At 44.5% G+C, this 17,492-nt stretch overlaps 1 protein-coding gene across 2 annotated transcripts; it reads left to right on the top strand.

Moving 5' to 3' along the window:
* Positions 1 to 837: 837 nt before the first annotated feature.
* IFNLR1 (interferon lambda receptor 1) lies at positions 838 to 16,945 on the top strand. 2 transcript variants are annotated; one of them, XM_007522585.3, is made up of 7 exons: positions 842 to 928; positions 5,126 to 5,249; positions 9,824 to 10,008; positions 12,818 to 12,960; positions 14,873 to 15,032; positions 15,317 to 15,444; positions 15,689 to 16,945. In XM_007522585.3, the coding sequence occupies exons 1-7, from the start codon at positions 871 to 873 to the stop codon at positions 16,436 to 16,438; spliced, it is 1,548 nt and encodes a 515-aa protein (XP_007522647.1). In that variant the 5' UTR covers positions 842 to 870; the 3' UTR covers positions 16,439 to 16,945. The 2 variants fall into 2 exon arrangements, with proteins under 2 accessions (XP_060061528.1, XP_007522647.1); XM_060205545.1 differs by lacking the exon at positions 5,126 to 5,249 and having other exon boundaries at positions 838 to 928.
* Positions 16,946 to 17,492: the final 547 nt, after the last annotated feature.

Below are 17,492 nucleotides of genomic sequence, written 5' to 3'. Positions count from 1 at the left end.
TTTAATTATTTTACTTTATTTATTTTCCATGTATTGGATAGAGACAAAGAGAAATCAAGAGGGAAGGAGGAAATAGGGAGAAAGAGAGACATCTACAGCACTGCTTACAACTGGTGAAGCTTCCCCCCTGAGGGTGAGAGAGGGCTTGAACCCTGGTCCTTCACTCAGCCCGGTGGGCCACCACCTGGCCCCTCTCTCCCTTTCTAACTCCCCCATCTCTTTCAATTTCTTTCTACCTCTATCTAAAAGGGGGGAGGAGTACTGACTACAGGCACCAAGTCTCAGCAAAAACCCTGGTGGCAATAAAAACTTAAACAAAACAAAAACCGAAACAAGAACAACAACAAAAAACAGTCCCACCATACCAGGTGGGAAGGTGGCTCAGCTGGTTACAGACAGCAGGTCCTGCATGCTCGGGGGCTCCTGCTTTGATCCCCTTATATATACCGCAACTATTCTCTACCTACCCCACCCCACCCCCATAAATAGTCCCATCTTTAGTCCCATCTTGGAATTCCTCACTGCAGTTAATAATAAAAGTTTTCATCCGCTCCCTTCCCCCATATACGAACTTATTGATGCACGCCCTCCTCTCCCCTCCCCTCCTTTTCCCTCTCCCCCGCAGAAAGCAAACAAGAACCAGTGACTGCACTGCAGCACTGCTGAGTTTGAGGGTGACCCGCTTAAGGCCAGCGTGAGGATGCCTCTCCCTGCAGAGGTGCTGCGGAGGTGGGTATAGCTCCTAGAGGAGTCGCGGCCAGCATGGGGGCGTGGCCTAGGCTCGGCCTCCCATTGGCTGCGCGTCGCGTCACCAGGTAGGCCCAGAGGCTGGAGGCTGGAGCTGACTCTGCTGAGCCTCGGAAGAGCGACATGACCTGGGCGTTTAGCTGGGCGCCCCTGCTCCTGTGTCTGCTGCCCTTGGTTTCAGGTAAGGGCGCGGGGCTGCGGGGCATTCTGGACAGGTTGCGCTCAACTTGATCCGGGAGAAGTGGGTGGGTCGCAGCCAGGGGAGCGAGGGACCTGCCTACCCTCCACTCAGGCTCTTTCCCCAAGTTTCTCTCTCTCTCCCTCTCCCTCTCCCTCTCCCTCTCCCTCTCCCTCTCCCTCTCCCTCTCCCTCTCCCTCTCCCTCTCCCTCTCCCTCTCCCTCTCCCTCTCCCTCTCCCTCTCCCTCTCCCTCTCCCTCCCCCCTCTCCTTTCCATCCTTCCTTCCTTCCTTCCTTCCTTCCTTCCTCTCTCCCTTCCTTCCTTCCTTCCTTCCTTCTTCCTTTCTTTCTGTTCTTTTCCTGAAACTGATTCCGTTTCCTAACTTCAGCCCAACTTCAAGTGAACAGGAAAGAAGAGGCAGTTTAAAAAAAAAGAATCTGCACCATTTTAAAAAAGATTTTTAAAAGACTATTAATGAGAAAAATAGGAAAGAGAGAAGGAACCAGACATTATTCTGGTACATGTGCTGCCAGAGATTGAACTCATGCTTGAGAATTCAATGCCTTATCCACTGTGCCATCTCCAGGACCACACACTTTTTTAAAAAATAAATAAACTGGTTTTTTTTAGGGTGACCCATTGTCCCCTACATTAATCCCACACTGGACTCTTACAAGGAGTCAAGGAGCTCCCACAAACGTGCCCTTCCCCTCCTGGCTGGTGTCATACTTGCCACCAAGGACCCAGATCAGAGCTGTTGTTTTCACAAGAGGCGCCTCCCCCTAAAGACCAACTGGTAAATAAGCGGGCAAGGTACAAAATACCTTGGAATAGGGCCCAACTCTTCCACCCCCAATCAATTCGGGTTCCCAAAAACTGCACAGAGAATAGCTTCCTGATCTTGGATTCTCAATTTTAACAACTGGAAGAGACCTCACGCATAGCCTGATGATGTAATTAAATGTTTAATATTAAAACTAAATGACTAATATTAAAACTCACCTTTTATCATACAACTTCTGTGTACCAAGCACCGCGTTTATCCTATTTGGGTTTCACAGCCCAACCATCCTACAAATTGGGTATTATTTTTTCCCTTTGCAGATGAGGGAAACTGAGGGTCAGAGCAATAAAGGAAATTGCCCAAAAAGGAGGCAAAGGAGAAATGCATAGAACAGAGACAAGGCTGAATCAAGCATGTCCAGCTTTGGGCAGGCAGCTAGAGCAGGACCATTCATCTACCTAGGCCATCAGGTCAGTGCTGCCCAGCCCTGGCACCTCTGAGCATTAAGTGTTATTTACAGTTGATGAGGGACAATGTACTTCCAGGGTGTGTGTGTGTGGGGGGGGGGAACAGGGGGATAGGAGGGAGGATTAGTCCTCTGTCCCCCACCTAACTGTCAGATTTTTCTGTCTGAACATAATTTTATCTTTACTTGACAGATTCAGTATACAATAAAAACTGTGGTGTAAATCTTTAGGTATGATTGCTAGAATACAGTGAGATCCAAGTTCAAATCTTGGCTCTCATACAAATTAGTAGCCTCAGATAAATTACCACCTGTTTGTCTCTAAGCCTAATGTCCCTCCATAGAAAGGAATGACACCTATCCCATAAGGAATTTTGTCATGAAGACTGAATGAGGTTTTGGGTGATAAATGCCAAACCAATTATACTTGGCACCCTTTGAAGACTCAGTAGAGGCTAGTTATTGTAGTTACTATTACTTCACTGTGATCGAGTTCAGCCTCTGCATCTGTTCTGCCTATGAGCTCTATTATAAGCACAAGCAGATAGACTATGGTCTCCTCCTCATCACCCTGCAGAAAGTCCAAAAGCTGAGAACAATGATAACATAAGAGTCGCTATGATCAGTTCCACCTAGAGGACACAGGCTGGGAAGGCAGCAGGCACCCACATTTTGGTCTAAAAGGCTAGCAGTGGAGGTGCTGAACTGAGAGCCATCAATAGAACTGGTCCCTCCCTCCCTCATGCCATTCTGTAACTTGCATGAATTTTTATCATAGCCCATGTTAAAACACAGAACATTGAATTTTCAATGGGATCATGAGCTCCTGAAGGACAAGAATGGCATTATATTTCTCTCTCAAGCTTCTGGCATGTAGTGATCAGCAAATGTTGGAAGAATAAAGCTGATTAGGACTGACAAAATAGCCTGAACAGTGCACCTGCTTTGCCATACACGTGACCACATTCACACCCAGCCCCCAGTCACATTAATGGTAACTTTAATGCTCGTGCTATCTTTCATCCTCTATATGCCTCTTGATCTCCATTTGAAAAAGCATCCCAGAGGGGGTTGGGCAGTAGCACATTGGGTTAAATGCAAGGACCAGCATAAGGATCCCTGTTCGAGCCCCTGGCTCCCCAACTGAAGGGGAGTCGCTTCACAGGCAGTGAAGCAGGTCTGCAGGTGTCTATCTTTCTCTCCCCCTTTCTGTCTTCGCCTCTTATCTCCATTTTTCTCTGTCCTATCCAACAACAACGAACGACATCAACAACAACAATAATAATCACAACAAGGTTACAATAACAAGGGCAACAAAGGGGGGGAAAATGGCCTCCAGGAGCATTGGATTCACGGTGCAGGCACTGAGCCCCAGCAATAACCCTGGAGCCAAAAAAAGAAAAAAAGAAAAAGCATCCCAGAGCTGAATGCCTTACAGCAGCAATAAAACAAAACAAACAAAAAACTGAGTAAACCTAAGGAGGACCTGAGAAAGGAAGTGTGTAATCAAGAATTCGGATTTTGAAGTTGGCTAGACCTGGATTTGAATTGTGAGTCTCTTAACTTACTAGCTCTAGTGGCCTCACTTTTCTCATCTGTAATGTGATGGTCATAATTAGCGTCCATCTCCTAGGAGTACAGGGAGCCTTGAAAGGTAAAATACAAGTGAAGTGTTTAGCAGAGTTCCTGGCATATACTTAGGACACATAACGTGTTAATTACAGTTATTACCACCACCACCATCATCATCACTACTACCACTTCTTAAAGATGTCAGGGAAAATTCCCTGGAGGAAGTAATATTTCAGTCAAGTTTTTAAAGTATTAGTTGGTGTTCACACCTGGCAATTGTCAGACACTTGAGAGGATACAATAATTTGACAACAATTAAACCTAAAATAGGGGAGCTGTTAGGAAGAGGCTGACTAGATGACTCAGTCGTGCCCAGCTGGGTAGGGTCTCATATACCTTGATAAGGACCATGGACTTTATTCTGAAGGTAGGGGAAGGATATGAAACTGGGGAGTAATCAGATACATATTTCAGATGATGCTGGTTAGCAGTGAGGAGAAGGACATGCTAAGGAAGGGAGATGAGAGCAAGTTAAAGGTGATCAAGGAAAATCACTGAGATATCAACATCTGAGTAGAGAGATGAAGGAACAAAGGTGTGAGCCAGGCTCATATCCAGGAGGAGATCATTCTAGGTGAAGGAGCAGCTAATGCAAAGGCCTGAAACCAGATGTTTGCTGTGGCATGTTTCAGGGACAGCAAAAAGGCTAGTGTGATAAAAGAGGAAGAGAAGAGTAGTAGGTCAGGGTAGGTGGGGTCTTATGGGTGATAATTTCTTTCAGTTTTACTTTGAATGAAATTAAAACCATTTGACAGTTTAAAGCAGTAGGTGACATGATTTTCATTTAACTTTTGCTGCATGTAGAGAATGAATTGAGGAAACAAAGTTGGAAACCAAGGGAACCAGTTAGGGAACCTCTGGGATATTCACTCACCAATGATCTGTCAGAATCTACAGATTCTGGGGACATGACTGATAATGGGACAGAGTTCCCACTCATTGACACCCAATGAGTAGACCATCCTAGAATCCACAAGACTCAGGAGTTCATTAGGTGGTTTCTGTTCTTGGCTGTCCTGCTGGACCCCTCAGATGCCAGAGTGAGCAGGACTGCCTCTCCTAGCTCAGGAAATCCATCCAATGAGGCCTTGGGAGGGCTCAGAGCTGCAAGACAGTTAGTGGGTAACATAGCTGTGACTGGAATCCTGATCCCCCATCCCCGGCCCATTTCCTACCCCACACCACGCCACTCTAATTGATTCCTGTTTCCGCAAACTCAGTAGCTGGGGCTGTTCTTCTGCTCTGACTGGTCTGTGTGAAGACAAAGCAGGAGCTCCAGATCTCACAACCTCTTTCTCTCCCCCCCCCCCCCCACAGGGAGACACTGCCTGGCCCCTCCTCAGAACGTGACACTGATCTTTCAGAACTTCAGCGTGTATCTGACGTGGCTTCCAGGGCTTGGCAATCCCCAGAATGTGACCTATTCTGTGCACTATGAGAGGTAGAGAGGGGTCTCCAGCCTGGGTGAGGAATCTGAGAGGGTGAGCAAGGGGCTAAGGATTTCACTGGGGAGAGCTGCATTTGGTGTGTCAGCACTGGCTCTTCTCAGTCCCATGGGAGATAAGATATGGTAAGTATCCGGAAAGGGATTTAATAATGTGAGAATCATGTGAATGGAGAATGGTACATAGGTGATAGGCTTCCTGGGGAGGAGTCTTTGAGAAAAGTCAGAGCAGGGCTTGAGTGGAGGAGCTGTGAGGAGCCTGTAATGCAATTTTTTTTTTTTTTTAGTTTCTTTATTGGGGAATTAATGTTTTACATTCAACAGTAAATACAATAGTTTGTACATGCATAATAACATTTCCCAGTTTTCCATATAATAATACAACCCCCACTGGGCCCTCTGTCATCCTTCTTGGATCTGTATTCTCCCCCACCCACCCACCCCAGAGTCCAGAGTCTTTTCTGATGTCATACATCTTTTCTGATGTATGACATTCTCATAGGAGTGAAGTGGTATCTCATTCTTGTCTTTATTTGCATTTCTCTGACAATCAGAGACTTGGAACATTTTTTCATGTGTTTCTTTGCCTTTTGGATCTCTTCTGTAGTGAATATTCTGTCCATGTTCTCTCCCCATTTTTGGATGGGTTATTTGTTTTCTTGTTGTTGAGATTTGCAAGTTCTTTATATATTCTGGTTATTAGCCTCTTGTCTGATGTATAGCATGTAAAGATCTTCTCCCATTCTGTGAGGGGTCTTTTGGTTTGGGTAGTAGTTTCTTTTGCTGTGCAGAAGCTTTTTAATTTGATGTAGTCCCATAGGTTTATGCTTGTCTTAGTCTTCTTTGTAATTGGATTCGTTTCATTGAAGATGTCTTTAAAATTTATACAGAAAAGAGTTCTGTCAATATTTTCCTCTAAGTATCTGGTAGTTTGTGGTCTAACATCCAAGTCCTTGATCCACTTGGAATTTACTTTTGTGTTTGGTGAAATATAGTGGTTCAGTTTCATTCTTCTGCATGTTTCAACCCATTTTTTTCCAACACCATTTGTTGAAGAGACTCTGCTTTCCCCATTTAATGATCTGGGCACCTTTGTCAAAGATTATGTATCTATAGTTGTGGGGGCTTATTTCTGGGCTCTCAATTAGATTCCACTGGTCAGTGTGTCTATTCATGTTCCAGTACAGTACCAAGCAGTTTTGATGACAGCAGCCCTATAATACAATTTGAGATCTGGGAGTGTGATGGCTTCGGTTCTGTTCTTTCTTCTCAGGATTGTTTTGGCAATTCTAGGTCTTTTCTGGTTCCAGATAAACATTTGTAGCATTTGCTCTGTTCTCCTAAAAAATGTGGTTGGGATCTTGATGGGGATAGCATTCAATTTGTAGATGGCTCTGGGTAGTATGTTCATTTTGATGATGTTAATTCTTCCAACCCATGAACATGGAATATCTTTCTACTTCTTTGTGTCTTTTTCAATTTCCTTTAGCAGTGACTCATAATTTTCAGTATAGAAGTCTTTCACTTCTTTGGTTAGGTTTATTCCTAGATATTTTATTGTTTTTGTTGCTATAGTAAAAGGAATTGATTTCTGGATTTCAACTTCTTCTAATTTAGTGTTTGCATAGAGGAATGCCACTGACTTTGACTTTTGAATGTTAATTTTGTAGCCTGACACCTTACTATATTGTCTGATGATATCCAAAAGATAATTGCTGGATTCCTTAGGTTGTAATGGAATTCTTGAGGTCTAGTACTGAGAGTGGTTCCATCATAGAGCGTTAATATATTTGTTATAGAGCTGGTGCTAGACACCACCAGGTGATCCCCTTTCCTGCCATGGAGTCTTAAAGTCCTTCTCAATTTATGGTTCAGACAGTCACTATGAATTCAGAGAAATCTAAACTTGGAAATCATTTACCATCTCTGCACATAGGTGGGAATGATGTGAAGTTCTTTAGTAGAAGAATAAAAAGGTAATGGCAGATACTCAGGAGGATTGCTCTAGAATTGGTGAGAAGGAGGAAGTAAGAAGGGCAAGGAAATGCCAGATAATCTGGGCTACCCCATATCAGGTCTAGTGTGGATCTGGTTCACGCCTTCTAAGAATGAATACAGCTAACACTTAAATGATCCATAGGCCAAGGAGGCTGGATATAACACCACCTTCCCATTGGAAATCTATGTAATAACTTTTAACTTCCTCCCAAAACTTAACTCCAGTTATCCATTGATACAAAAACTGGCTTCATGACTCCTGTGGGTACCAAATCTGAGACTGCTCAAGCCCCTGACAGTCAGCTCTCCTTATCTGTAGGTTTTATACCCAAGGATTCAACCAATCAACTTCCCTAACTGATGGAATCCATGAATACACAACTACAGATATAGAGAGCCAAATGTATTTACTAAAATGTCCACATATAAGTGGGCTCTTACAGGTCAAGACTATATTGGTCAAGAGTGGACTGTATTTCCTTTCTTCCTCAATGTCACCAGGCAGGCGCACACACATCCTTCATTTTGGAATAGATGAAACTGAACTTAGCTCAAAGAAGTTCTTGCCCAAGGAGGCCAGTGAGAGAGAGAGAGAAGAAAATCCAAGTCTCTTTGACCCCCAAACTGGTGCTTTTCTTGTTCCATCATTACCCCATCTTTCCCTTTCTATCTGAAAATTATGGCTGGGAGTGGTAAAGCCCTGATGATAACCAACAAACAAACAGAAAGAAAACCTCTTCAATAGTGAGAGAGAGAGCTCACCAAGTAGGGTGCATGCACACAGCTCAGGTTTGAACCCCAACTCCACATGGAATTGCCATGGTACTAGGATTAGCTCTGGTACTGTGTGATCTCTTTACTCTCCATCTGGATGGGATAAAAACACTACTTGGTCTAGGAGTGATGAAATTGCACACTTGAGACTCTGACCCAAAAATAAATAAATAAAAACTTTCAGCCTGTAACCATTACCCAGTTGCAAAACCATTTTCACATTTTAGGTATTTGTTATATTGATTCCAATTATAACAAATCTGCTTTAGAGCTGCCATAACAAAATGTCACAATGTAGGGGACTAAATAACAGAAACTTATTTCTCACAGTCTTAGAGGTGAAAAGGTAGAGAGAGAGCAAGGTGACAGCAGGCTTGGTTTCTCTTAAAGCCCCTCTCCTTGACTTGCAGGTGTCTACCTTCTTGCTGTGTCCTCATGTGATCTTTTCACTGTTTGTGCATCCTTGATATCCCTTCCCATCCTTATCAGACACTAATCCCTGCTCTTAAGTAGGGCCCCACCATTAGACCTCATTTAATCTTAATACTTTAAATGCCCAATTTCCAAATATAGTCACAAATTTGAAGTGGGTAATACAATTCAGTCCATAATAGGACTATTATCAATTCAGCTGCCAAACATATACTGTGAACAAGTCTTTATATGGGCAAGTGTTGTCATTTCTCTTGAATAACAATCTCCAACTAGACTTTAGGAAATTTGGCAACTAGATATGTAACATTATAAGAAACTCTCAAGCTGTTTTTGAATGTAACCATTATGCACTCCTGCCAACATTGTATGAGAATCCTAGTTATTGGGTTTTCTGGTCAACAATTAATGATGTTGAACATCATTTTCATGTGCTTATTAGCCATTCATTTGTCTTTTGTAAAGTAAATATTCAATTATTGGAGTGATTTATTATCTTATTGAGATATATCAATAGAAGGTTTTTTATTGTCTTTTTATATTTATTGGCTAGAGATAGCCAGAAATTGAGAGGGAAGGTGGTATTAGAGAGGGAGGGAGACAGAGAGACACCTGCAATGCTGCCTCACCACTCGTGAAGCTTTCCCCCTGCAGGTGGGTACCGGGGGCTCGAACCTGGGTCTTTGCACACTGTAATGTGAGAGCTTAAATAGCTGCACCACCGTTCAGCTCCTCAATAGGTTTTTTTTGTTGTCGTTTTGTTTTGTTTTATAAAAAGGAAACATTTACAAAAGCATAGGATAAGAGGGGTACAACTCCACACACATTTACTGAATAAAGTATTTTTTCTCATTCTATGAACTTTCTGTAGTTTTGTTTGTTTTTACTGTGCAGAGTGTAAAGCTACTTAGAATTTTATATCTGTTGAAGAAACTCATTTGTCATTCTTTTCATCTTTAGTGTTTCTTTGGGCTTTGCTTCATATTTGGTTCATATTAGTATAAATGCAACTGTACTAGTTCCTTTTCTGTTAATATTCTGGCACAAAGCAGGTGGTCCACAAATTCCTGAGTGAATAAACACACAGAATATGTTACTTGTACTAGCAAAGGTGGCTCCCACAGCAGCCCAATGAGGAAGGTAGCAGATGAGGAGAATAAGGAGTAGGGGCACCTAAGACCCCCAGAGTCAGTGAATGGCTTCCAGAGCCTGAGCTCCTACCCTCACTGTACCCACCCTGTCTCAGCTACTGGCTGTCTGACTGGACAGCTGGACTGAATGGAAAAGAGAGTGGTCTTGTGTTCTGTAAGCCCCCTCGGCCCCAGAGGCAGACCCTCTGACTTGAACTCTCCTGCCTTCTCTCCCAGCTCTCCCAAATATGGACAGTGGCGAAGAGTGAAAAACTGCACACAAATCAAAGAGCTGAAATGTTCTCTGATGTGTCTGGAAAAACTGGACCTGTTCAACAAATTCAAGGCACGTGTTTTGGCAACTTCTCCCAACTCCAGGTCCCACTGGGTGGTGTCTAAGTCTCTGGATTACCTTTTTGATGGTAAGTCTGTGTGAGGCCCTTTGCACAGTAATTTGGCTTGGTGGCACTACTATTTGTCTCTCACCTCTCCAGAGCAGAGGACCACCCTCTCGGGCAGCTCCCCACAGGCCCAGTTCCTGTCTGAGCAGCCTGACTTTGTGGCAGGGAATTGTGGAGAAAGGAGAGAGGGGAGAGAGAGAGAGAGAGAGAGAGAATAGATGGGTTAGTAGAAAGTAGACTGACAAGCTAGAATAAATGAAGGAAATATATATGAATAAGAAGAAAAGGTAGATTGAAAGAAGGAAAGTTGGATGGAAGTAAGAAGGAAGGGTGATTAATAATGATGGGTGAATATAACAGTTCTGCAAAAACTTTCTTGTGTGAGGCTCTGAGGTCCCAGATTCAACCCCTGCCACCACTATAAGGCAGAACTGAACAGTTCGCTGGTAAAATAAATAAACAGGCAAATAGATAAAGAGGGGCTGGCTGGTGATGCACCTGGTTGTGTGCACATGCTACAATGTACAAGGTCCCAGGCTCAAGTTCCTGTTCCCTACTTGCAGGGGGCAGGGTGGGGGGACCTTCCACAGAGTTGAAATAGTGTTGTAGGTCTCTCTTCCTCTCTGTTTCCCCTTTCCCTTTCAATTTCTCTGTCTCTAAAATGAGAGGGGGGTGGGAGAGAGGCATGTTAATAGGAAAAGAAAGAAAGGTGGGTGAGGGCAAGAAATAAAGGGTGGGAAGGCAGGCTGGGAAGCAGTCTGGCTTAAGAGTGCTGGAAGAGGGAGTCGGGCTATAGCGCAGCGGGTTAAGCGCAGGTGGCGCAAAGCACAAGGACCGGCATAAGGATCCCAGTTCGAACCCCAGCTCCCCACCTGCAGGGGAGTCGCTTCACAGGCGGTGAACCTGCAGGTGTCTATCTTTCTCTCCTCCTCTCTGTCTTCCCCTCCTCTCTCCATTTCTCTCTGTCCTATCCAACAACGACAACAACAACAATAATAACTACAAAAATAAAACAACAAGGGCAACAAAAGGGAATAAATAAATAATAAAAAATAAATATAAAAAAAAGAGTGCTGGAAGAACCATTGCAGTAGTTGAGTGAATAATAGAAGATTCAAAGAGGTTACTTTTTTTTTTTTCTTTTGCTTCCTCCTTTCCTAGGTTTTCTTGCAACACACCCCCAATCTAAGTGACCCTCCCCTTTCCCTCTCAGTTTTTCTCTATCTCAAAAAGTAAAAGGGGAAAAAAATGGCCACCAAGAGCAATGGATTTGTCATGCAGGCACTGAGCCCCAGCAATAATAACCCTGGTGGCAATAAAATTAGAAAAGGAAGGATGATCCCACCTGAGAAATTTTACACATGTACCAACAACTGTATTTATTGTAAACTATTAATACCACCAATTAAAAAAAGGGGGGAGGATGATTCATATAGTGTAAAGTGAACAAAGCTGAGAGCCAAGAAATATTTCCAGACCTTGAATAAAACCTGCTGGAGCTTGTCTAAATTACCTAAATTAAGTTGCTTTGAGTCAGCACCTCCTTTTTATTTTTATTTTTTTACTTTCAGTTTCTTCTTACATGAGCCAGAGAAGATAAAACTGTTATCCTGGGTCTGTCTCACTATTAATTTGTTTTTTAGTGTCACTGGCCACAAATGGCCAACAGGTGTGCCACCAGAGGTGTACTGGAATGTTTCCCAGAGCTTCATCTGACCTGATGTAGATACTTTAGATGGTCAGATTATAAAATTTGAGTTGATACTGTAATGGCATGAGACACTTGGGAACCTGGGGTAAAGTGAGTGTATTTTCTATGTCAGAGGGACAGGAGTTAGGAGAGAATCTCAGAACCGTAGTAGGCAGACTGACCTCCATCTCTACCCCCACCCTCCAGAGATGTCCATTTCCTAATATCTAGGGCCTTCAAATATGCTAGCTATTAATATTTCATGGTACAGGTGTTTTAATTAAGTGCATAGACTTTAAAACAGTGATATTATTTTGGATTCTAATCCCATGAACTCTTAAAAGCAGAGAACTTTGCCAGCTGGAGGCAGAAAAAAATATATAGACTAGGAAATCAGATTTAAAGTGTGAGGAGACTCACATTCAGCTAGTAATCAGGAAGGAAGCAGACCTCAGCTTTATAGTTATGAGGAGCTGACTTTTGCCAACAATGTAAATGAGTATGGAAGTGAATTCTTCCCTAGAGGTCCCTGATAAGAGTCCTGGCCAGACAACTCCAGCCTTGTGAGACCCAGAGACAGATCCTGCCCAGCCTCCTAGACTCTGACCTGTAGAGCTATGAGATATTGAACGTGTGTGTGTGTGTGTGTGTGTGTGTGTGAGAGAGAGAGAGAGAGAGAGACCATAACATCAAAGCTTTCTTCAATATAGTGGGAATCAGGCTTGAATCTAGTCCACACACGTGGTGAAGCAGCACACTATCTAAGTGAGCTGTTTTGCCAGCTCACTAGTGTGGTTCTGAGCCACTAAATATGTGGCAATGTACTACAGCAGCAATGGAAAACCCACATAAATGGGTGGGATTCTGACAGACCTGTGCTATGTGGAGGGCTCTGAGTTGGAGGAGACAACATGAATTTGCTTCTGTAGACTCAGTTTACCTATGAAATGAGAATAATGATCTCTCCCATCCAGGGTCACAGCAAAGCTTAAATAAAATCACGTTTAGGTTGACAAGCACGTGGGTCATTTTCCCCTTCCCAGGAGAGTTCTCCAGGTGAGAAGAGGAACAGGCCTGCCTGGAGGTGGCAGTGGCTTGGTCCCCAGAGGGTTCTGACAGGCCATGTTCTGTTTCTGCCAGTGGAGCCTGCACCACCTGTTCTGACATTCACTCGGACAGAAGAGTTCCTGAGCATCAATGCCATGTACCAACTGCCACATTGCGCACCCCTGCAGAATCTGAACTATAGGGTGGCTTTCTGGAAGGAGGGAACTGTGAACCAGGTAGGAGGCCCTTTTCTTACCCCCACTGGTGCCCCACCTAATCCCCATGCTCTTCATCCTCCTAGCCTATTCTCTACACATTTTGTCCAGAAAGCCTTTCCAGCATGCCCCTCACTCCTGGCAGCTACCCTCTGATTCCACCCGCATGACCAGCCTGTGTGCCCCCAGCCCTCCTTCACTTACAAGGCCAAGCACAGTCCGTCTGACTCTTGCATGGGAGGCAGCTGTCCAGGTTTCTTTTTTCTTTTCTTTCAAGTGTCCTTCATGAGACCTGAAGGTTTTCCTTTGTTTTCTAAATAATTTATTTTTTTAATGGCGAGTGAGGGGAGAGAAAAAAGAACCAGAGCATCATTCTGACACATGGCATGCCAGGAGTTGGACACTGAGAGAGAGTTCAACGTTCACTGTGCCACCTCCCAGGCCCCTAGCAACCCAAGTTTCTAACTAATATTTTATGCTTTTTTATAATAAACTCTGTTTGAAGTATGGCCTGCTTGCCAAGCCACTTGGTTTAAAAAAGAATCAGAAAAAAAGAAAGCCAAATAACTCTCTGTAGATATCCAATTCTAGACTTATTTTCTATGTGTACATCTATGTATGTGAATGCCTGTGCATGTGAAATTATTTATAGCAGGGCTTGGCCAACTTTTTCCTGAAGAGTCAGATAGTAGGGACCAGGTGGTGGCGCACCTGGTTGAGCATACACATTACAGTGCTCAAGGACCCAGGTTCAAGCCCACCTGCAGGGGAAAAGCTTTACGAGTGGTGAAGCAGGGCTATAGGTCTCTCTCCATCTCTAGTCAGATAGTAAATATCTTTGGCTCTGTAGGCCATATGGTTTGTCACAGCTACTCAGCAAAGCAGTTGGAACACAAAAGAAACCATATGCAACTGAGACAGGAATGGGCAGAGCTGTGTCCCAGTAAAACTGTTTATTCAGAAAGGGCTCAGAGTGAATGAGGGCCACAGGTCTTAGTTTATTAATGTGTCCTTTTTCCTTCTTTCTTCCATGTATACTCTAGACCTCTTGCATACTCTGGCTCCTCAGGATTTCTTCATGTCATGGTCCCTGCACAGACCTAACAACTATTCCAGAGCAGTACTGCCCAAGAGAAATAGAATGGGATCCATTTAGCTAATATTTAATGCTCCACATTAAGCCCTGTAAAATAGAAGCATGTGGATTTTATTTTAATTGTAGGTTTTATTTCATCTGATAGTTTTATTGTTTTTGTTGTTGGCCATCACCAGGACTCCACTGCCTTGGGCCAAATTTTTCAGATAGAGAGAGAGAGAGAGATGCCACAAAAGCTTCCTCCAGTATAGTCTGGGTTAGGCTCAAGCCTGTGCACATGCCAAAGCAGGTACTCTATCCAGGTGAGCGATCTTGCCAACCCGGAATTTTATTGTGAAAGTAATGTTAACACTGTTGAAATAGTCTACATTCTTTTTCAGTGAGATTTGAAAATTAGGGTGTACCTTATACTTGGAGCACAGCTCACAGTGGACCAGCCATACTTGAAGTGCTCACTGGCCTCTATACAGACAGGGACTACTGCACTGGGCAGGGCAGCCCTTGAGTTTTATGTGTCTGTAATGGCTAAGTGACGTTCTCCACCCCACAGTATATTAGGAGGCCTGAGGACTCTGCCCCACAGACTGAGGACCTGGTAGAGTGAGCCTGCATGTGTGACTGGTTGTGAGCCCAACCTACCCCTACCTCAGCTGAGCAGAAGAGAAACCAAGGAGCATTGGGAAGGAAGTGATAATCTTAACACTTGAGCTCTAATGCAGGAAGTGAAGATGCAGGGTTCACGGCAGGTGTGCCCTACTTGCCAGTCTACCCCATCTTGACTTTGTGGAGCCAGTCCTCACAGCAGGTCCACTGCCCTCTGTTTCTCTATCCTAACAGACCCTCTTCCCAGTCACTGCCCAAGACCAGACAGTCCAGATCCCCCTCCCACAAGCCCCCAATGGGAGATACTGCCTCAGTGCCAGAACCATCTACATCTTCACTGCTGTCAAATACAGCAAGTTCTCTCCACCTACCTGCTTCTCACTGGAGGCCCCAGGTGGGTACAAAATGGTAGGGAAGGAGGGCATTGATCCCAAGCCTCAGGATCTTCATATCAAAACGGTAAGACTTGTGACTTGAGAGATGAACTCTGACCCTCCACATGTCTGTGTGTGTAGGTGCAGCTATTTATGTAACCTTTGTGAACCTTGGTTTGCAAATTCTCTGGGATGGGTTATTTCTCTGAGGATCAAGTAGATATTGTATACAGAGCCCCACACAGCTGATAGATGGGAGTCACAGCTGTTGTCGCTGTAGTTGTTATTATTTTTCTTCTCTTAGGAACTAATTGGGCATATCTGGTGCTGTTCCTGCTGCCGGTGCTATTGGTGATCACCATAGGGTATGTGATGTGGAAGAGCCTCTCAGGGAACCCCTGGTATCAGCCAGCAGAGCTGCCACAGGCCCTGGTAAGACAAATAAGGGGTTGAGGGGTGAGAGGGGGAGGCATTGAGGAAGAAAATGAGGCCAGATTTAGAGGTAGTTCAAAGTAAATATCTAGTTGATCTGGGCAATAAAACATATTCTATCTCTGCATTTCAGTTTCTACCATTAGTTATTTGGCACTTTAGGATCTTTCCTGGGAAATGCAAATTAGAGCAGACAAGCTTCAGAAAGTCCTGACTTCTCTCTTCTCTCCCCTCCCCAAATCAGGATTTCTCTGGATACAGATACTCCATGGCAACCTTGCAAATCAGTGGCGCAGAGTCCATGGATAACTTGGTCCTTTGTCCCCCACAGAAGCTAATCAGAAGGTTCATGCTGACTCCTCAAGTCAGGACACTAGTCACTGTGCATACAGGTACTGAGAAGGACAGTTCTGAGGAGGAGGAAGAGGACACTGATGACAGATTCAGTTTCTGTCTGTACACTGAACCACCTCCCTTTCTGGGAAAGGAACACCAGGTTCTGGGGCACTCAGAGGCAGGGGACCCCAGGATTCCTCTGGTCTGGGTCAAAGAGGCCCCTGCTTGGTATTCCTCAGGCCAAAGCTGGCCCAGCAGTGCTGACTCCTCCTCCTGGGATGAGGCTGGGTCTTCTGGCTATTTGGCCAAGAAGGGGAGAGGCCACAGGCAAGGTGTCGACCAGATTCAGGAACCACTCCCTCTTCTAGAAGTCTCTGAGGACTCAGGTTCAGTGGTAAAATTCTCCAAAGATGACTTCTTGGTCCACTGGAGCTCCTTATCACCAAGACAGAATCTAGTCCCTGGGGAGCCCCAGATTTCTCTTCAAACACTGACCATCTGCTTAGACAGCGACCCTGAGGAGGACAACCAAGAAAAGGAAGAATGGAGGGAGAGAGAATCAGAAACTGAGGACAGTGGTGCTGGCAGCTGGGAGGCTGAGAGCTTCCTAGAAACTAAGGACAGGAGCCAGACCCTGGGACACTACATGGCCAGGTGACACACACACACACACACACACACACACCCATCCTATCAAATCTACTGCTACTATGGCTGCAGAGCTTCTCAAGAACCCCTCAGGCCACCAAGACTTGTAAGCCTAGGGGTATCATCACCATTATACCAAGGCAGCAAATGGTTCTTGCAGCTCTTGGGGGAACCCCACAGAGGCTATCAGTCTGGGTGAGCAGTAAGAAATAAGCTGGGCATCAGATCATCCCACTACCACTAGAGCAAGAAACCAGGTTGAAGAATCCTCCCAGGACCACAAGAAAGCCCTGAGGACTGGCCAGACTGGACACAGGCACTGAAAGACCAGCTGCTATTCAGGGAGGGTGAAAAGTGGAGGGCATCAACATCAGAGTTTTATGTCTTTCCCCTGGACTTGAAGAACTCTCTCTCCCACAAGTCCTAGCCAGGATTCTAAAAATACCCTCGGGTGAGGACAGATTCAATTGGTAGAGGGCTGTCAGCCTCCAAATCGCATTCTCATAGGATATTTTTTAAGTTTATATATATATATATATATATATATATATATATATATATATATATTTATTTATTTTCCCTTTTGTTGCCCTTGTTGTTTTTTATTGTTGTAGTTATTATTATTGTTGTTATTGATGTCATCATTGTTGTATAGGACAGAGAGAAATGGAGAGAGGAGGGGAAGGCAGAGAGGGGGAGAGAAAGACACCTGCAGACCTGCTTCACTGCTTGTGAAGCGACTCTCCTGCAGGTGGGGAGCCGGGGGCTTGAACCATGATCCTTAAGCCGGTCCTTGTGCTTCACACCACATGCGTTTAACCCGCTGCGCTACTGCCTGACTCCTTATAGGATTTTTTTTTAATGCCAGGCAGACCCAGATCTCAAGCCCAACTCTGTCGTTTACCGGTTATATAACCCTAGGTAAGTCATCTCCCTGTTCTGTGCCTCGGTATCCTCATCTGCAGCTACACCCTGGGATGTGGTTAGGATTCTGAGAGAAAGAGTTCAGTATGACATGCTCCCTGCCCTCTCAGGCTCTGGACATCTCCTACCAGTGACCTCTA

This window comes from Erinaceus europaeus, chromosome 13 (assembly GCF_950295315.1).
Source record: "Erinaceus europaeus chromosome 13, mEriEur2.1, whole genome shotgun sequence".
Lineage (NCBI taxonomy): Eukaryota > Metazoa > Chordata > Mammalia > Eulipotyphla > Erinaceidae > Erinaceus > Erinaceus europaeus.
This window is presented reverse-complemented; position numbering and strand designations above follow the sequence as displayed.